This window comes from Henckelia pumila, unplaced genomic scaffold, assembly GCF_033568475.1.
Source record: "Henckelia pumila isolate YLH828 unplaced genomic scaffold, ASM3356847v2 CTG_391:::fragment_3, whole genome shotgun sequence".
NCBI classification, from domain to species: Eukaryota; Viridiplantae; Streptophyta; class Magnoliopsida; order Lamiales; family Gesneriaceae; genus Henckelia; species Henckelia pumila.
This window is the reverse complement of record NW_027331820.1, coordinates 298,364-325,549: the sequence shown is the minus strand read 5'-3', so window position 1 is coordinate 325,549 and position 27,186 is coordinate 298,364. Positions and strand designations below refer to the sequence as shown.

At 35.5% G+C, this 27,186-nt stretch overlaps 2 protein-coding genes across 5 annotated transcripts; both read left to right on the top strand.

Moving 5' to 3' along the window:
* The first annotated feature begins 15,404 nt into the window (after nucleotides 1–15,404).
* On the top strand, nucleotides 15,405–21,044 carry LOC140871116 (uncharacterized). Of its 3 annotated transcripts, none has more exons than XM_073273557.1 (4): nucleotides 15,405–16,688; nucleotides 16,848–16,964; nucleotides 17,062–17,221; nucleotides 17,297–21,044. In XM_073273557.1, the coding sequence occupies exons 1-4, from the start codon at nucleotides 16,404–16,406 to the stop codon at nucleotides 19,948–19,950; spliced, it is 3,216 nt and encodes a 1,071-aa protein (XP_073129658.1). In that variant the 5' UTR covers nucleotides 15,405–16,403; the 3' UTR covers nucleotides 19,951–21,044. The 3 variants fall into 3 exon arrangements, with proteins under 3 accessions (XP_073129658.1, XP_073129657.1, XP_073129656.1); XM_073273556.1 differs by having other exon boundaries at nucleotides 15,405–15,592; nucleotides 16,374–16,688; nucleotides 17,062–21,042; XM_073273555.1 differs by having other exon boundaries at nucleotides 17,062–21,042.
* Nucleotides 21,045–22,417: 1,373 nt separating this feature from the next.
* On the top strand, nucleotides 22,418–26,000 carry LOC140871113 (uncharacterized). Of its 2 annotated transcripts, none has more exons than XM_073273552.1 (5): nucleotides 22,418–22,977; nucleotides 23,045–23,221; nucleotides 23,301–23,525; nucleotides 23,646–23,778; nucleotides 25,487–26,000. In XM_073273552.1, the coding sequence occupies exons 1-5, from the start codon at nucleotides 22,765–22,767 to the stop codon at nucleotides 25,594–25,596; spliced, it is 858 nt and encodes a 285-aa protein (XP_073129653.1). In that variant the 5' UTR covers nucleotides 22,418–22,764; the 3' UTR covers nucleotides 25,597–26,000. The 2 variants fall into 2 exon arrangements, with proteins under 2 accessions (XP_073129653.1, XP_073129651.1); XM_073273550.1 differs by having other exon boundaries at nucleotides 22,422–22,977; nucleotides 23,646–23,774.
* The last annotated feature ends 1,186 nt before the right edge of the window (nucleotides 26,001–27,186 follow it).

Below are 27,186 nucleotides of genomic sequence, written 5' to 3'. Positions count from 1 at the left end.
AAAAGATTTCAATCCTACAAGCCGCCAACCCTGAAAGGTACCGAGAATGCAATCGAATGTGAAGGATGGCTTGATGACATGGAAATGTTGTTTGATTCAATTGACTATGGGGATGAGCGGAGAGTCAGACTCATTGGACATCAGTTGCATGAGGTTGCGAAAAGCTGGTGGTTCACAACAAAGAAATCTCTGGAGCGTAGAGGGACTGTTCTTACTTGGAATGTCTTCAAAACAGAGTTTTACCAACGCTTCTTTCTAGTGTCTTACCGCAAAGATAAAGGTGCAGAATTTGCTAACCTGAAACAGGGAAATTTAAATATTGAAGAGTATGCAGCAAAGTTCTCTACCTTACTACGTTTTGCTCCACATGTTGCTGATAGTGACGAGGCAATGGCTGATCAATTCATTAATGGACTGACTCCAGAAGTATTTACTTTGGTGAATACAAAGCGACCAAATACTTTTGCAGAAGCACTGAACAATGCCAAGGGAGCAGAAGCTGGCTTGATACAGCAGCGAGGAGCTTCGTATACTGCTCAGCCTCCGAGACAGTCACAACCCCCAGCACAGACTCCACAACAATCTCCTCGATTTGAAAGTGGTGGCAGCAGCAGTGGTAAGAAAGGATATTTGCAGGCTCGAGGAAAACAGTTTAAGAAGTCAGGAAGCAGTTCTTCGAGTTCTAGTGGCACAAAACCGAAGTCTGGAATGTTTTGTAACAGTTGTGGTGGAGGACATCCAACCGATCAGTGCCAAGGTGTATCTGGGAGGTGCCATATATTCCATCAGACTGGCCATTTTGCGAGGGTGTGTCCTCAGAGAGGTTCTGGACAGTCACGAGGTGCAGAGTCATCACGATCAGTGGCTCAACCTGTGAGGCAAGCCTCTTCTGTTCATTCCTTTCAACCACCACATCCACAGCAACAGCCAAGGCCAGGAGGAAGTCAGACAGGCAGTCAGCCACAGAGACAACAGGATCATGTCTTTGCACTGACAGAGGAACAAGCACAAGGAGCACCAGATAATGTGATTGCAGGTAACTGTTCTATTTGTGGTTATACTACATATGTATTTAGATACAGGTGCATCCCATACGTTTATCTCTGCACGATTTGCTTCATTACATGCTTTGCCTGTTGAAACATTACCTGCTATAGTATCCGTTTCTTCTCCTTTGGGGAAAGGTCTTATATCTATTCAGACAGTTAAGAATTGTTTGTTACAGTATGATGGTAATGAGATAGAGATAGATTGTTTTGTACTTGGTTTGTCTGATTTTGATTGCATTATCGAGATTGATATGCTAAACAAGTACAGAGCTACCGTAGACTGTTTCCAGAAGATAGTGAGATTCAGACCTGAGATGGCAGGAGAATGGAAATTCAATGGTAAGGGTTCTCGTGCTAAGATTCCTCTGATTTTTGTATTATCTATGACCCGACTTTTGCAGAAAGGAGCGGAGGGATTTATTGTTTATGCAGTTGATATTTTGAAAACTAGCCCGAACCTGGCTGATTTGCCAGTGGTTAGTGAATTTGCGGATGTTTTCCCCGATGAAATTCCAGGACTACCTCCGTATCGTGAGATTGATTTCAACATAGAACTGATGCCAGGTACTACACCGATTTTGAAAGCACCTTATCGAATGGCACCAGTGGAATTGAAAGAGTTGAAAGATCAGTTGGAAGATTTACTGGCCAAGGGATACATTCGACCCAGTGTTTCTCCTTGGGGAGCTCCAGTATTATTTGTTCAAAAGAAAGACGGTGCAATGAAATTGTGCATCGACTATCGGCAACTGAACAAGGCAACTGTAAAGAACAAATACCCTTTGCCTCGTATTGATGATTTATTTGATCAGTTGCAGGGTTCTTCTGTGTATTCCAAGATTGATCTGAGATCTGGATACCATCAGCTGAGAGTTAGGGATTCTGATATTCCGAAAACTGCTTTCAGAACCAGGTATGGCCACTATGAGTTTATAGTTATGCCGTTTGATTTGACAAATGCTCCAGCTGTATTTATGGCTTTGATGAACCGTGTGTTTCAGAAATATCTCGATGACTTCGTGATTATTTTTATTGATGATATTCTAATATATTCGAAGAATCTGATTGATCATTCTGAGCATTTGAGAACTGTGTTGAAGACTCTGAGATCTGAGAAACTGTATGCTAAACTGTCAAAATGTGAGTTTTGGTTGAAACAGGTTGTATTTCTTGGACATATCATATCTGGAGATGGTATAGCTGTTGATCCAAGTAAAGTCGAGGCAGTGATCAGTTGGTCGAGACCAACATCTGTTCCTAAGATACGTAGTTTCATGGGTTTGGCTGGGTATTATCGCCGGTTCATTAAATATTTTTCTAGTATTGCGAAGCCGATTACTCAGTTAACTCAGAAGAATGCTCCATTTATCTGGTCTGAAGCCTGTGAATCCAGTTTTATTGAGTTAAAGAAGCGATTGACCAGTGCACCAGTCTTGACGATTCCTTCAGGTACTGGTGGTTTCACTGTTTACTGTGATGCATCTCATCGAGGTTTGGGGTGTGTTTTGATGCAGCGAGGGCATGTGATTGCTTATGCCTCGAGACAGTTAAAGCCTCACGAGACCAGATATCCGATTCATGATCTTGAATTGGCCGCCATCGTATTTTCTTTGAAGATTTGGCGACATTATTTGTATGGGGAACAGTTTGAGATTTATTCTGATCACAAGAGTCTGAAATATTTGTTTTCACAGTCAGAACTGAATATGAGACAACGGAGATGGCTTGACTTGCTTAAAGATTTTGATTGTGAAATTAAATACTATCCGGGAAAATCGAATGCAGCAGCTAATGCATTGAGTCGAAAGGTATGTTCCTTATCTCTATCGACGATTGGTGTATCCCATTTGATTGAAGACTGTTGTTTTTCGAGATTAGTATTTGATATGAATTATCAACCTCTGCGACTTTATCAAATTCAAGTTGAACCAGAGTTACTTTTGAGAATTAAAGAGGCTCAGAAACTTGATCAGAATGTGCAGAATTCGATTGAGAAAGTTCGATCAGGGCATGTATCTGAATACCAGGTTCAAGATGATCTTTTGTATGTAAACAATCGCCTTGTAGTGCCTGATATTTCTGATGTGCGACAACAACTACTGAAAGAGGTGCATTGTAGTCGTTATAGTATTCATCCTGGTGGTAGGAAGATGTACAATGATCTGAAAGCTCATTATTGGTGGAAGCAAATAAAGACAGATATCACTGATTTTGTAGCTCGATGTCTGAATTGCCAACAGGTGAAAGCTGAGAGGAAGAAACCGCCTGGTTTGTTACAGATTTTGTCCGTGCCTGAATGGAAATGAGATCATATTTCCATGGACTTCGTGACGAGATTACCTCGATCTTCTAGAGGTTGCGATGCTATCTGGGTGATTATCGATAGATTGACGAAATCAGCGTGTTTCATTCCTTATCGCATGACGTATAGACACGACCATATGGCAGATATTTATGTCCGAGAAGTTGTCAGATTGCATGGAGTGCCGAAATCTATTGTATCAGATCGTGATCCTCGGTTTACATCACATTTCTGGCACAGCTTACAGAATGCTTTGGGTACTCAGCTACATTTGAGCACATCATATCATCCACAGACTGACGAACAGTCTGAACGTACCATTCAGACCTTGGAGGACATGTTGAGAGCTGTAGTGCTTGATTTTGGCATTAGTTGGCAAGAATCACTACCACTTTGTGAATTCTCGTACAATAACAGCTATCAATCGAGTATTGAAATGGCTCTGTTTGAAGCTTTATATGGAAGAAAGTGTCGATCTCCTCTGTACTGGGATGATATTTCTGATGTACCTGACACTGGACCAGATATGATTCGAGATATGACTGAACAAGTGAAGCTTATTCAGAAAAGAATGAAGACAGCTCAGGACAGACAAGCGAAGTATGCCAATGTTCGACGCCGACCTTTGTCTTTTGAACAGGGGAATATGGTGTTTTTGAAGATTTCTCCATTCAGAGGCACTGTACGATTTGGCAAGCGAGGGAAGTTGTCTCCACGATATATCGGTCCGTATGAAATTCTGGAGAAAATAGGCAATCTCGCCTATCGATTAGCTCTTCCTCCGGCTTTAACTGGAATACATGATGTCTTTCATGTATCGATGCTTCGAAAATATCTTGCTGATGAATCTCATGTGCTTCAATCTGATGAGGCTGAACTCGACGAGACTTTGAGTTATTTCGAAAAGCCAATTCAGATTCTTGATCGAAAAGAGAAGCAACTTCGAACGAAGACTATTTCACTTGTGAAAGTCCAATGGAGTCGTCATGGTATTGAAGAAGCAACTTGGGAGACGGAATCAGATATGAGGCAACGATTTCCAGAGATGTTTCAATGATGTGAGTCTCCTTTAGTTTTCTGTTATCTGATATACATTATGTGCTGCTCATACTTGAGATTTCGAGGACGAAATCGTGTCTTAGTGGGGGAGAATTGTAACGCCCGGAATTATTTAATTTTGATCCGAGAATATTTAATTTGGGAATATTTGGAGTTTTGATTTAAATTCTAATATTCTTAAATTATTTAGGATTGAAATTGAATAAAAAGAGAAATTGAGGACTGAATTGCAATTATTGAAGTCTTGAGGGGCCAAAATGCAAATAGTTGAAAATGAGCTGGACACTTGTTATATTTCTGATTATTCACGTGTAATATCAGTATTTTCCATCAAATCTTCAGCAAAAGAATCGAGAGAAAGAACAGGGGAAAACTTCACAATTTTCTTCATCTTCCAATTCACATATCTTGAGTTCCGGATATCCGATTTCGATTCCGAAAGATGTTCTGGAATCCTTGCAACGAGACCTTCAATTTGATGTAAGTTTTCTCTTAGTTCATCATGATTTGAGAATTCGAAATTGACAGAGATCAGAACTTTTTATGGAATTGTTGTTGATGAGCTTCTATACTTTGTTATGTTGAAGTTGGGTTGAAGAATGGATTGTTGGATTAGTTCTTATGATTTCCCAGCTATGATTCGACTTATATGTTTGCTGATATGTTGAGTTTGGATTGATATACAGCTGATATTATTATAGAATTGTTATAGTTGCGTTCGGGATTGCCGAATTTATACCGATATGCCGTCGAACTTTTGATTTGAGGTGTTTTACTATCTTATGCTTGAGCTGCTATTGAGATGAGCTTAAGCTGATGTTCTTTGGCAATGATGTTGTGGTTTCAGCTTATAAACAAGAGCCATCGAGCTTGAGAACATCGACTTCGAACCGGTAGAGAATTGAAGCAAGGTTTGAAGTTATTCTACAATAGAGTTGTATGGTTTTGAGCAGATTTTGAGTCAAGGCTTATATTGGTTTATTGTACAGCTTTGGACAGTTAGAAGACACCATAAACATCACATTTGAAAGGTAAAAGTGGACTACTACTTGAATGGGATTATAACTCGAGATGGTTTGTATCGAGTTCCCTAAATCACATACTTAGTTGCTTAATTGCTTTTATATGCTCTTTTATGAATTGTTGAATGAGTCTTTGGTGTTAATGAATGCTTTTATGATGATATATGTTGCATTCATCTTGCAAGACTTATTCCTTGATTTTGAAATGAACGGAAATGTTCGAATAGACGATTTGAAGGAATATATATGTATGGCCTGGGTGGTTGATGTAGCCTAGCGTCTGAAGTGCATATATAGTGGCTTCAAAGTCTAGAGAAGCAAGATAAGTAGCCCCACCTCAATCGGGAGAGTCGGTGGTTAGTTATGATATCTTCTTCTCGGGATCCCAACCGATAAAATGAGAGAATTCGTTAGAGAACCTTGTTTTAAGACATGCATTGTATTTATTTTTATATCATGAGTTTGGTATATGATTTGTTATGCATGTTTAGTTGCTTTTACTGAGAAATATATTTCTCACCGGAGTTATCCGGCTATTGTTGTGTTGTATGTGTCATGGCAATAGGCAGGTGTGGAACAGGACAAAAGCGAGCTTAAAGAACAAGGGAATGAGGGATTAGTGTGATGGCTCGGTATAGATGTGAAGTTGTTGTCATGTTATGTAGTTTCAACGAGTATGATTGCATAATAACTTGGACTTGAACTTTAGTCTAAATGGTTGCTTGTTGAACTTATGTTTAAAGTTAGAGTTGTATAGATGATAGACTTAAACTTGTAATCACATTTGATCTTTATGTGTTTACTTTGAATTTGAGTTTATGTCTATGATGTTTGATAATTGATTATGGATTCACCTTGATCTTGTGTATTGTTCTTGATACAAGATAAGATTATGATCTTGTTAATATATTCACTTACCTTGCCTCATGCTTGCTGGAACTTGTATAGTATTTCTTGCAATTGTTGAAGCTGATATATTGAAGCTAGGACAGCATTTGGACAGCAGCTGTGTGCAGCAAAATTTTCTGGCCGATTGGCCTGCGCACGGGCGAGCCCTTGCTCGCGCGCACGCAGGCCAAGCCATAGGGCCGCTGCCCCATTGAGCTGCGCACGCGCGAGGGTGATGCCCGCGCGCGCGCAGGCCATTTTTTTGTAAAATTTTTTTTTTTCTTTTCTTTTGGTTTTGGCTTAGATGCTTGGCCTTAAATTATGTTTCATAGATTATTATATGATTTGAGAGATTTAGAATCGGGTCGTCACAGTTTGTGCCTCAGCAGCAGCAAGGACAGTTCCAGGCACAACCTTCTCAATACCAGAACCAACCATCATATTACCAGAATCAGTCCTTTCAATTTCAGAATCAACCACCGAGTTCTGAGGGTGGTAGCAGTGGAGGTAATAGAAAGGATTACTATCATCCGAAAGGGAAGCAGTTTAAGAAGCACAGAACCAGTTCTTCGAGCTCTAGTGGCTCGAGACAGTTTGGATCGGGACAGAGTTCGGGTCAGTCAGGCATGTCTTGTGCCAACTGCGGAGGTCGTCACTCCAGTGATCAGTGTAGAGGTATTTTTGGAAGCTGCTATATCTGTAACCAGGCGGGACACTTTGCCAGAGCATGTCCTCAGCGTGTCCTTGAGCAAGCTCAGAGTGGAAGTTCTTTGAGATAGACAGCTCAGCCTCAGCAGCAAGCACCTACTGTCCACTCTTTCCAACCTCAGCAGCAGAATAGACAGGAAGGTAATCAGTATGCGAACCAGCCTCCCAGACAGCAGGCACGAGTCTTTGCTCTGTCTGAGGATCCGCAGACTTAGGTTGCACCCGATAATGACAGATCAGGTAACGCTCGATTTTGGTTTTCTATTCTTATTGGACTGTTAGATACTGGCGAGTCTCTTGCCTTCTTATTGAAGAATCTGTTTTATATTTAACGTGCCTCTAAACTTTTGTTGAATCGTTCGAATTGACGAATACTCCAGTAGTGCTGTTAATCTTGCTATTAACCGGATCTTTCAGAAGAATTAATGGAGACTAGGAATTCTTATCGTTGATATCTTATTTTTTTGGAATGAGAGTTGTACTGATTTTTCAGAGCTTTTGAGAATCGTATAGCAGATTGTGGTACCAAGCAGTTGTATGTTATTCTTCGATGTCGGAATTCTTTTTGGTTCGAATGGTCTTCTTCGATTGTATGATTTGATGATGGAATTTGTGCCGATCAGCGCTCTCTTCTTATCGAGATTTTGGGATTTATTCTTATTCAGAGGAATCGCGCTATAGTCTGGACATCGAGACAGCTGAAGACGCTCGAGACTCAATGTCTGAATCTGGACTTTGAGCTCGCAGCGATCTTATTGATTAGAAGATCTGTTATCTATTGTCTTATGAGGAGATTTCCGTGATCTTTTCTAATCTTAAGAGTTGGAGTAGTTGTTTTCGCAATCGGAACCGATTATGAAGACAGGGAAGAGGATTAGATTGTTTGAGATTTCTGACTGCGAATCTTTATATGAGGAATTGTATGCAACAACTGATGTTTTGAGCTGTTCTTATTTTATCTACTATCTGACTTCGATTGACCGATGGTTGGAATCTGCTACCGTTTTCTGTACTTAATGACTTTCAGTCAAGATTAGAGGATTGATATCTTGTCAGAGGTCGTCAGATGTCATGTTTTGCCGAAGTCTGTCAGTTTAGACAGAGATCCTTGATGCACTCGTTCTTTTGGCATAGTTTTCGATGAGGTTTTGTTGTCTGATTACAACTTATTCAGTTCGATATCCTCAGAACGACGGACAGCAAGATCAGACAAGTCGAACTTAGATGTTATGCCTTGAATTGGAACCAGAAATAATTCGGATTGTGACTGAGCAGAGGAATATTATGCTGACGAGAATGAGTCGACTTTGGATTGACGGACTGGGAAGAGTAAGTCGAGAGACACGGTTCGTGTTGGAACCGTGTTTGATTTTGAGGACGAAATCTTTTCTTAGAGGGGGAGAATTGTAACGCCCCGATTTTATCTTAATTTACTTTATTGAGATAATAGGAGATTGCAGAGTTCAAGAGCCGACTTTTTATTGATCGGGGTCTATTTTGCAAATTTTGGATTTTTGAGGGACTTAAATGCAAATAGTGGATTTATTAAATATTTAAGCCTCTCCTCCTTCATTTCTCCTTCTTCCCTACGCCTCTTCCTCCATTAGAGACGCTCCAAGCTTCTTCCAAGATTCCAGATTTCTTTCCGAGCTCGATCCGTCCGTTAGAATTTAATTCTGAAGGCAGATTAGCGATCACGGCTGCGAGAGCTTCGTTCTATAGTAAGTTTTTCTTCGATCAACTAGACTTCTATTTTCGTATGTCGTTAGAATCGATTGAGTTTGGAGTATGTTGATCTTGGCAGAGTTCTGATCGTTTATTCTCTGTCGGTTTCGAAATAGAGCATCGTTTGGATTTGTTATGATTTTTTAAGGGATTTTCGAAAGTTGAGTTTTTATGATTTGTTGGAATTGGATTGTTATGGTTGAATGTTAATTGATATGAGTTGTTTGGATTGATATTATGCTGTCTGCGTTCCCGGTTTATCAGGATATAGCTGTTATGCCGCCGGTTTGAAATTGGGGTTTTGAACCATTTTGAATTGATGATATTTGGCTATTGAGTTTGATCGACGATGTTGATCTTCTCTTGCCTCCGTACAGATTGATTTGAGGCCAGTGGAGTTGCGAGATTGCAGCTTTGTGCAGCTTGAAGATTGTAGCCGGTATAGTATCGATTTCTTATTATCGATTGAGGAAGTTTGATTGAATCTTGATTGAGGAATTTTTGTTGTTTCAGGTTTGGAGCATCGACGTTTGAGAAAAGGTATAAGATGACTTAGACTGAAATGAAACGAGTGACTCGAATCCGACATGATTCGAGTGTTCCGGAAAAATCACATACTTGCATGTTATTTGATTTACTTGAATGAGTTATGATTTGCATTGCATTCATATTGAGCCAATGGATTTATTTCATTTTGAGTTAGACGTTCTGAGAACTATAGTAGGGGGCATTGACAGGCGATTTACTGCAATGACCGACTTAACTCTATATAGTTGCTTCAGAGTCTTGAGGATTGAATTATACACTATCCACCCCGAGTGGAGGGTCGGTGCGATTTTGTGTGATAGTTCATCCTCGGGATCCCAATAGAGGAAGAGAAGAGTTGATTACCTTTTGATTATCCGGACTTGATAATCCCAGAGTTTTAAAGACATGCATTTCATTTTGATTTGTCTTGAATTTGCATGGTTGATATTTGAGTATCTGGAAGCCGATGTATTTCATTTTGAGATGCTTATTTGATATTGCATGCTAGTCTCTTTTACTGAGAATATTATTCTCACCGGATTATCCGACTGTTGTCTTGTCTCTGTATGTGTGCTTGGCAACAGGTGGGGCAGGACCGAGTCAGAGATCGCATGGATAGGTGGTCGAGTTGATAGAGTGAGGCCTTGGCATTTTTAGAAGTTGTTTTTGTAATCGAACTTAGATTGGATTCGTACTCGTTATGTTTTGTATTGAATAAGCTAGACGAAAGCATGTTCTACTAGTTGGAAATTGTATAACTCTAGAACTACCTTGTATTGGATTATGCATGATGTTGGGATGATTTATGCATGTTGAATGGATTTAGTTTTGAAGATATGGAGTTGAATAGAGTCGAGCAATCTGTTTTTCTTTTCTGCAGATTGTGCCGCTCGATCGGTTGAATCTTACCGATCGAGCGAGCACCCCTGAACTGAGGCAGTAAGTCGGGCATTTTGTGTCCGCTCGATCGGTAAGATTTTACCGATCGAGCGGGGGCCTTTGTTAAGTCTCAGCAGAGACTTGGTTAAGATGGCCCGCTCGATCGGTAATGTTTTACCGATCGAGCGAGCACCTTTTAAAAAAAAAAATTCCTTTGCTTTTAATCTTGGGTCTTGTTTGTTTAATTATTGTATATCCCGAGATTAGATGTTTAGAACCGAGGTCTCACAGTATAAGTATTTAATTAAGATTATTTTGAAAAAAGATGTTCACTTTATCTACAAGAAAGTAAAAACTAAAGTATTTTGGTATTTAATTTATTTTTTGGAAACTGGAACCTTATATATTATGCACACAATTTGTCAATTTTAATCTTATAATAATTGATTTTACAAAAACACCATCACATAATTTTTCAAGTATGTACAAACCAAGGACAAAGTTGAAAATACATAATGAAAAACTTTGACCTTGGTTCACACTTTTATAGATGAGGTATAGATAGATTGATTATATTTTATTAAATATGAGTAATTACTTTGAATGAAATTAAAAAAATGTAAATATCTAAATATTATGATTGTGCTAGACATTAAATAATTTGTATTATTGGTTTAGTTGATTGAAAATTTAGTGAGAAAAGCTATTTAAATCAACCTCTCCAGGTTTATGGGAGAAAATTAAGGAGATTTAAAATAGTAATTACGTCAACGTACCACTAAGAAGTTTGACTAATATATTTTGGGTAACGTTACATGTACACGGAGTGTTACATGTTGGATTACACAATGCACTTGAAATTACATGATTATCCTACATGCATTTTTGAAAGATTTTTTTCCAAATAAAGTGCATGGATAATCATGTAATTTCAAATTCATTGTGTAACCCAACGTGTACACGGTATATTTTAGCCCCCAACGCACACATGTTGCACCCTCTTTTTATTTTCTTTTTTTGGTTTTTTTTGTTTTTAAATTAATTATATAATTAATTATATTTTTTAAAATAATTATTTATTTAATATTATTTATTATTAATATGATAATTTTTTCTCAAAAATTTGAATTTTAATTCTAATTTTTGAATTTATGATCTGGTTGAATAATTATTAAGAAAACAAAAAAAAATTACGGTTAAAAAAATTAGTTGATTAAATAAATTTTTTTATCAGATATATTTATAAAAAAATTAGTTAATCTAAATAAACATATTTTCATTAAATTTATTTATTTTTTAAATATAAATTATATTTTTAACTTAAATTTTGGGTAACAAAGTTATATATTTATTTTAATAGGTTTGAATTTAGGGAGGTCCCTCGGTTCTGTGAATAAACGTAGAGGAGTTAATTCAGATTTATTTGAGCCCAATTGATGCAAAAATGCTATTAGAAAATTTCTCAACCCGAACTCGAGACGAAACAAAATCATCTCGAAAAACATGAAATCTAACCGAACCGAATATATCAGAATTAATCATCTAGGTCTATCCATAGAACTGAAGGACTTGCAGAGATCCAAACAAATTAAAATAAGTCAATAACTCCGTTAACAAATTATTAATACAAGAAATAAAATTTATATTAAAAAATATGTTATAAAATAAATTTATCTAAATATGTTTATTTAATTTAACTAATTTTTCTATAAATATAACAGATCACAAATAAATTTATTTAATCAATTGAATTTTTTAATCTTAAATTTTTTATTTTTGTCTCTTAATAATTTTTCAATGCCGTCAAATTCAAAAATTAGAATTAAAATTTAGAGTTTTGATAAAAAAAAATTATTATATCAATAATAAATAAATAATGGTTTTACAAAATATTATTAATTATATAATTTCTTAAAAAAAACAAAAAATAAAATAAAGAAAATGTTGGAGTTTAATATTTTTAGAGATGATTTCGTTTCGTCTCGAGTTCGGGTTGAGAAATTTTCTAATAGCATTTTTGCATCAATTCGGCTCAAATAAATCTGAATTAACTCCTCTACGTTTATCCACAGAACTGAGTGACATCCAAAAATTCAAACCAATTAAAATAAGGGCAATTTGCTCAAAAATCCCAAAATGCAAACATGTTTTGCTTTGGAGTCTCTAGTCAAAAAATGTGGTACAAAACAATACAAGATGTGGTACAAAACCATACAAGATGTGGTACAAATTAACAAAAATTGTGGTACAAAAAAGTGTCTAGGGAGTGCAGAGCAAAACATGTTTGCATTGTGGATTTTTAAGCAATTTGCACTTAAAATAAATATATAACTTTGTTACCCAAAATTTAAGTTAAAAATATGATTTATATTTAAAAAATAAAATAAATTTAATGAAAATATTTTATTTAGATTAACTATTTTTTTATGAATATATCTGATCAAAAAAATTTATTTAATCAACTAATTTTTTTAACCGTAATTTTTTTTTGTTTTCTTAATAATTATTCAACCCGATCATAAATTCAAAAATTAGAATTAAAATTCAAATTTTTGAGAAAAAATTATCATAGTAATAATAAATAATACTAAATAAATAATTATTTTACAAAATATAATTAATTTAAAAATCAAAAAAATAAAATAAAAAGGGGTGCACATGTGCACGCTGATGGTGGCAGCGTCCACTCTCAACAACAGCGGATTGCACATTATTAAAAATAATGTTTTATTTTTACAGCTATGAACTTCCATAGCGAGACTTTAATTGCAATCTTCTATCACCAATCAAAAGCTTGTTGCATCTGAATCGAGGGTATTTAACACAGCTACCACCACTTGATTCTCTGATTCTGCAATCACCTTTTCTACTTGTATGTCTTTGAGCCAACTTAGGGCTTCTCGAATTCCAAGTGCTCCGCCGTTGCATACATAACCTTCCCTTGTGAGTCCCGGAGGATGCATCAATATCCTATGCAAGGTGGGTTAGTAAAAATATAATAGTCGCATCAACATTGTATTCCAACGATCTTTCTGATGGTTTTCTCCCGTGTCTAGATGTTTCACGTGAAGTTACTCTGCTCTGATTGACTGGAGGTTCGTGGACAGTGGTCCAATGATCGAGCAACTCCATGGCAGACCGAACAATCTCATCTGTAGGTTTACTCTCTTGATTCCACACGACTTCATTCTATTTTTACAAATGCTAGCTCCGACACAATAACGCCGTTACGAGTCGTGAAGCACCAACTTCATTATCTTAATGGCACTAGATATATTGGTATTCGTATTCTTGCAAATACTCTTCTAACTCTACATGGATTATGGGCAAAACATCTGGATGACAGATCCCTTATAGGTGTTTGTTGTTTTTCTTGGTTCCAATCCAATCTCTTAGAACAATTCTACTACACAACGCACAGTTGTCAGCTCTTCCATTGAGGTATAATACCACGCGATTGCATCTGCTACTGATGAGATTCAATGGATATATCAAGTCGTTTTTTTACTGAATCGCATTTTCCTATCACCACGCTCTGATCATTTTTCACCACGCTCGTCACACTCTTCTTGATAAATTGGGTTCTATATATATATCTATGTTCGGGCCAATCCAATGTCTCATTCACGTATGAAACATCTGGCTATCGACTATCACCTTATTTGTGATCTGATCATCTGGTCGAGTCTTCTGAGCTGCGAGCTACTCAAATTTCTGTTGGTGATCAACTGTAAGATGCGCTCACAAGTCATTATCTCATATGACCTCGGCTCTTTAATTTGACATTTGTCACAAGATTGGTGTTGTCTCTGTTGAAAGGGCATATTATTAAAATATTTGTTTATCTTATTTTATATTTATTTGTTTCTAAGTATTTTTGTGTTTCCTATTCTAGGCTTGTACTTTATTATTACATATGTCACATGATAATCGCCTATGTTGGCTATCATAAAAAATAAAACCACTCGCATCAATATTTAATAACAATTTGATTTCCTAAAATAAAATTAGGATGTAAATCTTGGTTCGTTTCACTTATGAATTTATTTATTTTTCTACATTGAATATTTGCTTATTGAGATTATGGTAGTGTTTGGGAGAGCTTCTAAGAAGCACTTCTCAGTTTTTCATTAACAAAATTTTGAAATTTTATGAAATTTTGTTAACGAAAAGTTGAGAAGTGCTTCCTAGAAGCTCTCCCAAGCACTACCTATCTTCTGATACTTGTCATGAAAAATGAACAATTCTGCTTAGAATTTATAATAATTTGATTTTTAATTATAAAATTAGTATGGGTCGGATTCATAGATGAATTTATTTAGTTTCTACATTGCATATTATTTTTGAGACGAGTTTTTTTTGTATAATTTAAGTTTGAATATTTAGATGTTATCCGGGACGGAGCTAAACGGGGCCTGATGGTTGCATTTACATCCGTACCTCTCAAATTTGTCCATGGTCTAATATGTTAGCTTTCAAATTTACAAATAAAATTTATTTTTCTAAATGATTTATCCATTCCGTCCTTTTATCCGATGAAATTATTTTGACACTCGTGAATTTTTTGACTCCGTCCCCGAAACTTATGTTCGATTATTTCATTTTAATCTTTTATTTTGTTTTTAATAACCATGATTATTGATTATAGAAGAGTTGATGTAGTTTGTATCATTTCATTTTAATCTTTTATTTTGTTTTTAATAACCATGATTATTGATTATAGAAGTGTTGATGTAGTTTGTATAATATAAGTATATAGCTTGGTACACATGATAAGTGAGTGATTAATAAAGTATTATCTTCCATTCCATGCTTGGTACACTTTTAAAAAACCCATGATAAGTCAATGGGCCCTTGATAAATGCTTTGACAAGATGACTATGTATCCCTTTGATTTGATGTGATAAATTTAATACAACTAAAAAAATGCTACAAAAAGACATGATTACCCTCCACATATAAAAAATCTAAACTCTAAACACGCCTCATTCTTCTCCACATTACGGTAGGGTTAATTTTGTCATTAAAATTGAATATATAAATTTAATCGCTCTTATTAAAATCATACCAAACATTCACTATAATATCCAATCATTATACTTATTCTTAATTTATTCTTATATTATATATCCAATACTTAATTTATTCAACTAAAGTATAGTCGAAGTTGCACACGGATTTATCATTATGATAAGATAAAGTTTATACAATAATATATATATAATAATATAATAATCTCTTAAATCCCGCGAATTAGATATGCTTCAATTTCGCAAAAGAATACAACGGATCTCACATACATCTTTGCATTTCCTTATATGAAGCTAGGGTTTTCCGATAGATCATCTTCGCAAAACCGCGTTGCGATTCGAGAGTTTCATAGCGACTCATCGCTTTGAACCAGCTTCGCCATTTTTGTTCTTTAATCTCCGGTTAAGTGTCCCAAACGCGTTTGTATAACATTGCAGATTATTTTCTTTTAATTATTTTGTAGTTCTTACCGTAAGAATCATGGTTTATAATTCGCCCGTTTATTTTATGGTTAAGGTTGATTGATTGATAAGCATATATATTTTTTCTTTTTTTGCCCTTAAATGCCGACTTTGATCCGTACTGGATGTATGGTTTTGTTTTGTTTTTTTTCTTTTTTAAATTTATTTATCAAGCCTTTTAATTCAGGATCATAAGTGCATTAACATGTGGGAAATTTACCGGGTTAGTTGGTGTGCATCAATCGCTGTATTTTGATTTATACGGTTAGACTTGGACAGGATTTAATTTCCTTTTTTGCGCAGTGCGGGAGTTCAAATTCATACTGTTATATAGATTTTTCCTCCTTGCTTGATTCGCTCATGATTTGCCTAGTTGTTATGGTAGTCTTGATGCTATTAGTAGTTTACATGATGTGTCATTTTATTCGTTTTGCCCTGAAAAGCTCATTTAGAAAGTGGGATAGATTATGTGTAAAGATATTACTGCATTATTGATAGTCTAGTGTACACAGAATGCTGTGTGAGTACTCCATAGAGATCTCGCATGTAGGTGTTTTTATATTAGGGTTAGTGTGTGCGCATTAAAGTTTCTGTCTAGTTTATGAAAAATTTCTGGGAAGATTAGTATCTCCAGGAAGCTAATTTTAAAGTTTTGGCCCCTACTCTATGGTGTTTATGTCATTTGCTTCTTTATATAATCTATTGATGCTGTTATTCTCAGATTTTATAGGGGCAAGTTGTAGGTTATCTGATGGAGTATACTGATGAGGATAATGGTGTTGCTGGACGCATTCCTGAATGTGGTGCTATCTTCATGGCAAATGCTGTTACAAAGAAAGAGTGCTTCAGACATAACGTTTTTGCCCTACCATCATCCATGGCTGGGTTTTTGAAGCATGTTAAAGCTGGAATGGTTTTGTTCATGTTCGAATATGAGAAGAGAGAGCTTTTTGGAGTGTATGAAGCCGTTTCTGATGGCGCGATGGATATTGTTCCCCATGCATTTCATCGCGTAGGGAAACATTTTCCTGCACAGGTAAACATTTTTTTAAGTTTGGAAGTTTTTTGTTTTGCCATGGTCGGAACTTTTTCATCCTTGTTATCTTTGGTGGCATGAATCTTGTTTGTTTGTGATTTTATCATATTGTGTAGACTTTTCCTTCCTTATGTTTATGCTTCACATTGCCCCGTCCAGGTTATTTTTAGGCATATATGGAACTGCTATCCTCTTTTGGAGAAAGAGTTTCGAGATGCTATTAGGGAGAATTATTTTTCTGCCAAGAAATTCAATTTTGGTCTCTCTGAAGATCAGGTGATAAGACATTTGATCTCTGTTGCATTGACCCCTGAAGGAAAGTCATATTGGCTGATCTTGTACACATTCCTCTTCCTACTTCATTATTTTACAGGTTCACAGGCTACTGTTGTTGTTCAGTGCCAAAAAGCTTAAAAATAAGCTACCTGCGTGTCTGGAGACAGAATTAGTCAGTCAATCAGATGGTAAGGACAAGCACCTTGTTGGTGATGACATGTTTTTATTGAACAAGGAAACTTACATGGAACCTAAAGGTGGGTTTCACCCTTTATTGCGTGATTATGAAGATAATTCATTTAGTAGAGCGAAAAATGATGAGTTTTTGATAGATAGAGTCCACAAGGATGACAAAATCAATTGTGATGATCAAGGCATATTGATAGATTATCCTGATGAATTTTTTACGAAAAGGAGAAGATTGGATAATGATGGGAGGCTGGTTTTGAATAAAGTAACAGAAAATGCACTTTATAACAGTCGTAGTCCTTTGCGGTTCACATGCATTGATTCTCAAAAGGACTCTTTGAATGAAGAAGGAAGATTAGGTGACAATTGTCGGGGATTGCCTGTTGATTGGGTAAGCATTGAAAACCAAGTAGGTAAAAATTTTAATCCTGTTCTTTCCGCTGAGTATGTTTTGCATCCATCGGATATAAGAATGACTGATGGGGGTATCTTAATGCATAGAAATAGAATGTTTAGAGAAAGTAACAAGGACATCAGTTTTGGGGAGGCCTTTGAGACCGAGTGCTTTGGGAAGCCTATAAACAGAAGCAGACTACCAACTGATAATGACAGATTTTTGATTGATGATGACATGCAGACAGAGTACATGGCAAGTAATGATGTGAGACAGAGCGACCAAGATTTACTTGTTCAAGCAAGGAAAGTGACAAATGATCACAAATGCTACACAAATGTGAATTTCGAAAGCAGATATCATGTGCACCATGCTGGTAGCCTCAGTGCCTCTGCAAACCCCTGTAACCTACATACAGTGAGGAAAACGATAGCAGTTGGTAATGAGAGAATTGAGAGTGAGCCCAATTTTGGTACTTTTTCACGTGCAGGCTCAGAAAATTTTGCAAATCCCCTGCACTATGATCTCAGGACAATTCACAATGGGGAGATTTCAATTATAGACAGAAAAGCAACTGAAAGTACTCTCAGCCCAGCTGCTCTAAAGAACTCTAGATATATTGCAAATTGTGGTGGACGAGTAGTAGTAGATGATGACAGGTTCAGAAAGAGTAATGAAGTGGAAAATTTAGAGGAGATTGATAAGTATGTCAGCCCTGTCATCTCGGCTGAGCACCCTTCTCTCGTCCGAGTACCTCAGAGTCATGATCCATCTTGTTCGAATTTTGACCACGGTACTAAAGCCCACCCTTACGTTTCTAAGGATCCTTTCGTTGATCAGGGATGCTCCTCTTCTTGGGAAGCTGATCGCAATACTATTTTAGTGAGGGAAGATCTTCCTTACCACGGTTCTCTTGATCCCTGTCACTCTTTGTATACAAAATCGTCTTTGGCATATTTCTCGGAGTCAAAAACTTCCAGCAGATACTTGGATATTGCTCGTGAATGCGAAAATAAAGTTTCAGCGACTATCACATCAAGCTGCCAAAGTTCTGTTTTTCATGACACCACTAATTCTTGCCTAAATTCAAAGTCATCCATGGGCGAGGATCTTGATACCCCTGCTTCTGTTGGTTTCAGAGGCTCGTTTTCTAAGCATTCAATATCCTCAGTGCCTCAGACAGATGGTGAAAGTATTGGAGTAAGAAAAAGGCTCCCTCTTGTCTACAAATCTAATGGACAACAATATGGGCTTGGTGGCAATATTTCCAATGGATCACATCACATGAGCGGGCATGTTCCCTATACGACATTGGATATGTTGACTCAAAACAAGTCTCTTTTACCTAAAGAGAATTGTTTTGGTGAACATGCTTATCGGGGAGAAAGTGATTTGAGAAGTGATGTTGGACATTTCTCAAAAATGTCATGTAATTTGAAACATTCTGAAGCTCCACATCTTAGTCCCAATATTAGAAAAAGTGTTTTTACTCGCTTGACTTCTGGTCAGTATATCCAGTTTGATGAAGAAAGAAATGGAGTTCCTTTTAATTGTCCAGACCGTTATATGGACGCATCAGCTGATGAAGTTATGGAAATGTTGCACAAGGGTAAAAATCGGCCGTGTAGCAAGTTGAAGAACATCAGGATGGTTGGACAAAATAACAATGGAGAGACTTCTTTAGATGGAAAACGGATGGAGAGTCATCTCAATGTTAATCAGTCGATCGACGAGAAGAAAATATTGAAGGACGCACATCTAGCTACAGTAGAAGGTTCCAACAAAGTGCCCAAAGAAACTCGCATAATTGATTTCAAGCGTCGAAGTGAAACAAATAAAATTTTGGTCGGGACTGGAACTACCTCTGTTGTGATTAAAAATATTATTGATGATAGCGGAGAGGCCGAACGTTCTGCAAAGAAGATTTTTAAACGCAAAAGGCTTGTGAGACCTGTCTTTATGGAAAATGAGTTGGCTGTGGATAATTTGGTCAGCCAGAAAAATACATATTTTCCCGGTCAGTGCCTTGACAAGGACGATGAACAACATTTTGTGTCAGCAATCTGCACTGGTGAAGACCAGATAATTAATGATGATTCCAGGTCAAACATCGTGTTGTCTTTAGACATTCAACAATCTATGGACGACAGCACGAAAGAAAACACAAGTCACTTGGTCCAAAATGGTCCAAGAGATAACATCTTATCGTCCACTCACCATGGGCCTAAAAGACATGCATCGCTGAGTATTGAATTTGAAAATGGTAGTTCGCAAGTTGCTGGCAAAGATGCATCTCAGCAAAGAATATCCTGTATTCAGACCCCAAAAATAATTGTTCCGTCTAGAGACGGTGATACTGTTAGTAGCTTGAACCTCCCAAAAGCATCAGCAGACAGGGTCTGATGTGGTGCTGGTGAGGAAATAAAGTTACGCCCACTGATAAATAGACACAAACTTAATAGAAAGAGGTAGGCTTGGAGTAAGTGAGAGCTATATTTCAAAACTTTGTGCTGCTGGCATTGGACTCTCTCCTTCTGTCAATTTTATATGCTTTTGGTCGCTAATCCTCGATTTCTGCTGAGTGGTTGAGATTGAGCTGGAATGAATTGGCCACATTGCTGGTGAACAGTATATCGTAGCCCAGAACTTAGTGCAGGTGTGAACCCAGGTTTGCGTCACGCATTATCCATATTTTGGGACGCGCATCTTGCTATTAAGAAAATAGGATGAGTTTTTTACTGTAAAAATCTGTGTTGAGGGACGTGGATTGGAGATAGCATTAGTCATAATCTCTTTCATTTTTTTGTTGAAGGTCATTCCTAGATACCTAGGAAGAAGCGTCCTATGAGAATTTTTGTTTGACTTTTGCTATATGGAGTACCTACTGAATGGAGATCATCTATTATTTTCTGCGATGGGCTGTTTGAAACCTCAGACTTTGAAAGATTTTGTGAACAAAAGAGTGCGTTATGCATGCACATTTGAATTGATAGCATGTAGTCGTATGAGAAGTATGCAAGTGACACAAACTCGATAATTTTCCAGTGTGTGTACATTATGTTGCTACTACAGCAATCGTTGTTGTTTGATAAGTTTATTTATGAATTATGCAACCAGTAGTAGACCTCCAGTCTTTTGCTGTCACTTTTGGGTTGCATTAGTGCCCTGGTGTCGGCGATTTTTTTTTTAAAAAATCATTCCAGTGATGCACTGTGAAAGCTAACGATGACAACTACACAGATGAATTCGTCTTGTTTATTTATTTATTTTCTTTTCCTGGGGGCCATTGTAATAGAAGGCAGAAGCGGTTTAAATGAATATAAACCCAAATTCACATCCAATCAGTTTCAGTTATCCGAGAGGTTTTGCTTACAGTAACAGTTTCTGATTCGTCTTGCCACCCTAGTTTTCCCTGCATACCCAAGAATTAATCAAGACTCGAGTGCATTTGGGGATTGGATAGATGGATTTGCAATATGTGAGTTTCGATTATAGTTTTATTGTTTAATATATGAACCAACATATCAAATTTTAATCCGTATTTTTCTTGTTTACATGTTAGTAATACGTAGTATAATGAATTTTGAATTACATTATTATTGGGTGAATTTGAAATTCATCCTAATATGAATAATTAAAAAGTGGAATTTGGATTTAGATTTGGATTTTAGGCTTCGCTTGGATAGAAGTATTTCAAATAAATGGATTTCAAATGCATTTTTTTTGTTTAGTGAAGTAGCACCATAAACATCAAATCTACTTTTTTTATGTTTATATGGTAATGGTAATTCATGATGCTTAGGATGAATTTTAAGTTCATCCAATAAAGTGATGATTTAGAATCTTTTTTAATTCATTTAAGTAATGTGTAAATAATTAAGTTATGAATTTGAGATTTCTCTATGTTTCATTGTTAACACTAAAATTATAATCGAAATCCATGTATTTGAAATACTTCAATTCAAGTGCAACCTTAAATTCGTGGAAAGAGATTTCATTTTGATGTTTGGCAAATATTTAAAATGTGATTTGGAATTTGCTTTAATAATAATATTGTTTATATTAAAAAAATTTGTATTACTTATTCTTAATTTTTTTATCCACAATATTTATATAAAAATTCTCATTTAATGTTTATCAAGAACAAAAAATATTTTAGAATATATATATAAAAATATTAAATCAAAAAATCAAAAATTTAGCAAAGAGAAAATTAAAATAAAGTTATCTTTTTATTAGAATTAAAAATAATGAACTTTTTCAAGAGAAAGAAATAATTTACAAAATGTTATAAATAATATACAAATATTTTTTATTTTATTTCTCAATGTGTGTCTGTATAATATTGTGAATTAGACTTTAAATAATTGATATTTTGTAAAATTTATAGAGAAGGTTTAAATTTTTCTTGAGTAATTATATAATTTATTTGTAAAGATAATTTTATTGTTCTTATTTCTCAAATCTTGTGAAATAACACCAATTTCATAAGGATTTCAAATAATTTCTAATCAAATATCAATATGATTTTGAAATCTCAATTTTCCAAATAATAAAACGATATTTTTCCAAATCCCACCAAATTTCATACATTAAAACACAATAAAAATAATATATAAAATAGATGAATTTAAAATTTACCATGTTAAAATTTAAAAAAACAAAAATATATTTAAATGGAAATTAATGCCCGATTCCTCTGCCAACTCGTACAATCACACTGACCCATTCCATCAGTTTCCACACCTCCATTTGGGAAGCCCATTATACAATTTGTTCCCGGAGGCCTTCAGATGGACCGACCCAAGTATTGGGCCTAGGCTGAAAAGAACCCGTGACGGAAATTTTTTTATATTTGTTTTTGTGTGACGAAAGAAAAGAAAAGAAAAGAAAAAGCCAAATCTATGAAAAATAATTAATCTGAGTGAAGTTGAACGAGCATTCCATTTCCATGCTCTCTTCAAATTTGAAGCCTCATAAATTACTAACCTTGCACTTGGATTACTGTCTCCAACGATTTTCCTTCAAGATTGGATTTTTGTTTTGTTTTTCTTTTCTTTTTTACTGTGTTGATCGTTAATTTCATTCTGAACCCTAGGATCCTTGCTGAATGTCTGGTCTTAGTAAAAATTTTTTTTTGCTTTGATTTCATGATTGAAAACTATAACTATGTTCTAGCCCTTGTTGGTTGAAATTTTACCTCAGGTGGCTGTTCCCATGGCTCATTCTGCTCTAGACGAGACATCTGCAAGTGGTGCATTTGTGAGGACTCCTTCTACTTTCCGTAATTTCATTTCCAGGGATCCCAATTCATCTTTTCCTGCAGAGGCGGGGAGGTATCATTTGTATGTATCGTACGCCTGTCCTTGGGCATCGAGGTGTCTTGCGTGCCTCAAAATCAAAGGGCTTGACAAAGCCATCACTTTTACGGTAAGTCTACTCCAAAAACAATGTCTACTGCATTTTGTTTGACATAGAGTCCTAATACCTCTACCAGTCAGTCAAACCCCAGTGGGGAAGGACAAGGGATACTGATGAGCACATGGGATGGCTTTTTCCTGCCTCGAATTCCGAGGAACCCGGAGCGGAGCCCGACTCTTTGAATGGCGCAATAAGTATAAGAGGCTTATATGAACTTGCCAGTACAAATTACACGGGAAAATATACGGTCCCGGTTGGTGCTACTTTTGATGGTAAATTTTTTATTCTTCCCCTTCCCTCCTATACTGAAGTATTACCTAACATTGTGCTAGGTTCTTTGGGATAAGAAACTCAAGACAATCGTCAACAATGAGAGCTCGGAGATAATCCGCATGTTCAATACAGAATTCAATCATATTGCTGAAAATGCATCGCTGGACCTTTATCCTCCTCACTTGCAAGCCCAGATCAATGAAGTAAATGATTTGATATATGATGGGATTAATAACGGGGTCTATAAATGTGGATTTGCTAAGAAGCAGGAACCTTACGATGAGGTAAATTACACATAAGTATGATGATCAAGATCCCGGCCCCTTCCCCCTTTGATCAAGAATTTAATCTTGCTTCTTTCGCGATTTGTCTGATTTCTCTGTCCGCTCTTCTCTGTTTTGCAGGCTGTGACGAAATTATATGAAGCTTTGGATAAATGTGAGCAGATACTCAGTAAGCAGCGATATCTCTGTGGAGATACACTGACCGAAGCAGATATACGCTTGTTTGTGACCCTCATAAGATTTGATGAGGTATGTCATTTGATTTCAAGATAAACTGCCATTTGGACATGAACAAGTAACGTTAAATTACTTCTACTCAGAGATGATTAAAACTGCCAACGATCTCCGTTCATTGATCATCATCGAAGAGTGTCTACTCTTGACTTTGTGCTGCATTAATCGTGTAAAATATTCCTTTGAAATCATGACTCATGAGTCATCAATGGATGCATGATTCTTCCGCCTGATTTTACTTAGAAACAATGACAGTGGAAATGGAACAGCTTGATAAAATGCTGAATTCCTCGTAACATGAATATGTTTATCGGTGGCAAGATTCGGTCGTATTCAATGAGGAGAATTAATGACTTTTGTGGATTTTAGAAGTCTTGTGGTATTCAATCATAACTTTTATATACTCTATAGAAATCCTTTTTATAGTTTTAAAAGTAAAGTGGTATTCAACCTTGACTTTTAAAAACTCTACAAAAGTCTAGTGTTATTCAAAATGCCAATGGACTTTTAATAACTCCATGAAAATTATTGACATACAAACATTAATGTTTAAGGTACAACTATAATTTGTAAAAAAATGTCTTTGGTCTAACCCAAAGATTTGGATGGATTTCTAAAATTAAACCCATAATTTCTCACTCTTTCTCACATCTCATTCCTCTCTTCATTCCTCTCTATCTCACTCTCTCTCTCTCATATTCAAAATGCATATATATATAGAGTTTCTTTCAAGTGCCCACCTACCATGCCCACCAATGATGTGGCACTATTCTATTGGACCTACAATTTATCACATCTTTATCACATCCAATAGAATAGTGCCACATCATTGGTGGGCATAGTAAGTGGGCACTTGAAAGAAACTTTATATATATATATATATATATTTATTTATTTATCTTCATGTATTTTTTCCTTTTTTTCTTAAATTTTTTGGGATAGTTTAAAATCAAAATAAAAAAAATTTGAAATTTTTGAAATGTTTTGTGCTTTTTAATTTATGATTTATATCAATAATTATAATTATAATATCTAATGATAATAATATGTGATTCAAAAAAATATAAAATGATTTAATTCAAATATTTGAATAGTCGGATAACAGACATGATAAAAAATAAAATTTGACATAACTTTATATGATATAATTGATAAAATAATTTATAAGTTATCATATGTTTTTTTTAAAAAAAATTAACTTTACACAACCGCAAATTTTTTTGTTTTTAATTTTGTTACATTAATATACATATATACTTAAAATAAATGAAATTCATTTTCATCAATAAATTTAAAAAATATTTCAAATAAAGTTATTATTTATGTCAAATAATTATTACTTCAAAGAAAAAAACGAAAAATAATAAGATATATTAAAGATACAAATTCATGTAATTGTATGAAAAATTTAGAATCTCTATAAAAGTCCTCCGAAAAGTCTACAAAGAATCCATCAAAATCTGTTTGTAAATCTGTGAGATTCTATAAAAGTCAATAAAAATGTATAACTCCACAAAAATCTATCATTTTAAAAAGTCACTAAAAGTCATTAAAACTCTGCATTGAATACTCATTACCCAGACTCAGTAAAGGCATGACCTTTATGTTAGCCTTGTGTCAATTCTAGTTCATTGCTATTATTGTGGTGAAGTGGTGAAACATGTTTCTTGGGTTACATTCTTGAATTGAAATAGGACACAGTTATGGATGCTGTTTTTTTGTTGCAGGTCTATGCTGTTCACTTCAAATGCAACAAGAAGCTATTACACGAGTATCCGAATATCTTCAATTTCACCAAAGACATATTTCAAATCCCTGGAGTCAGCAGCACAGTTAACATGGTACACATTAAAAAGCATTATTATGGAAGCCATCCGACCATCAATCCATTTGGAATCATACCTCACGGTCCAAATATCGACTACTCTTCTTCCCATGACCGGAACAGGTTTTCTAATTAATGGGTTGTGGCTGATTGCTTTTAATGTGCTTATGAACGTGAATGGTTGATAATGTGTGTAGCCCTTTCCATAAAGGATATTTCAGAGCAAATATTCGAGACATTTCAGGTTCATAGCTGCTATTGGAGTTTGTCGTTGTATCATTGTGTCTTATAGTGTGAATAATAATACCAAGAACATGCCTGATCTGTATTTTGGCCCCACCAGAATCACAGTATTATTATCTGGTATTGGCAAACGTGAACAAAACCTAAATATCTTCTACGAGACTATGACTATATAGAGGCAATGCATTCTACATGATGATTGATTATTATATTTAACTAGATGAAAATATTTATGTCTATCTTGAATTAGGTGTATGAAAGACAATCTCGTTTTTTGTTCTCAAGTGTATTGGATTCCACAGTTTGCTATTGTAGGAGAAGCTTCTTGTTTGCAATTCAATGGTTTCACTGTGATACGCATAATTATGAAATTGTTACATTTGCTAGCCTTGTGGGAAGCGAGAAACGTCCTTTGCGAGTGCGTGGAATGGAAAGCAGCAAACGTTGAGTATAGATAAGCCAAGGTATTGAACTTTGTTTCGTACTGGGACACATCTTTGAAATCTTCTTCTCTGTTTTCAATTATTACTTGTATAATGCTTAATATGTTATTACTTGCTGCATATTTGGCGAAATAATAAATGTCCAATCAACATAGAAAGATTCATCATAGGATTTAAATTAAAATGAAATTTTTGAAAATAACCGCATATTTGTGTACTCGTTAATAAAAAATCCAGATGAGCTGGTCAAACTTCAAATGGCACAAGAAAGTTTAAAATTGGCTTTGTGCCATTCACGCACGGCCATCTCAGGGCTCATATCTTATTCTTATGGGTGGGTCATAAAAAATGTTTTAAATATAGTAATATGATATTTCATGTAAATATTTTCGAATAAAAACAAAAAAATCTTTTTTATATTAACTATACAATAATTTCTAAGATTAATTAGCTTCACTTTTCTTATTCTTGTATTATCATCTACCTATATAAATGAATTTAACTATAATTTTAATTTGATTTCGTAGTAACATGTGGTATAGATAATCGAATTGTTTTATAAATTTAAACAATATAGTTTACTTTCAATTATTAAAATTTGATATTAAGAATTTATTTTAAAAAAATTTGTTAGACAAATTTCAACGTGTCGAGATTCATACACTGCTTAAGATATCTCCATACATCGTTATGTTTCTAAAATCTTTCAACGTCGGGCAGAAGAGTAATGCATGACAAGTTTGTGTCCTCTGAGTTGTAGCAGAGTGGGCATCGATCAGAGGCCGGTACGCGGTGGGAGGCAAGATTAACCCCAGTGGGAAGGATGTTATGAAACACTCGCCACCAAAACATACGAATCTTCGAAGGTATAGAGAGTGACCAGATAAACCGCCACCATTTTTGGGGCGGATCTTCC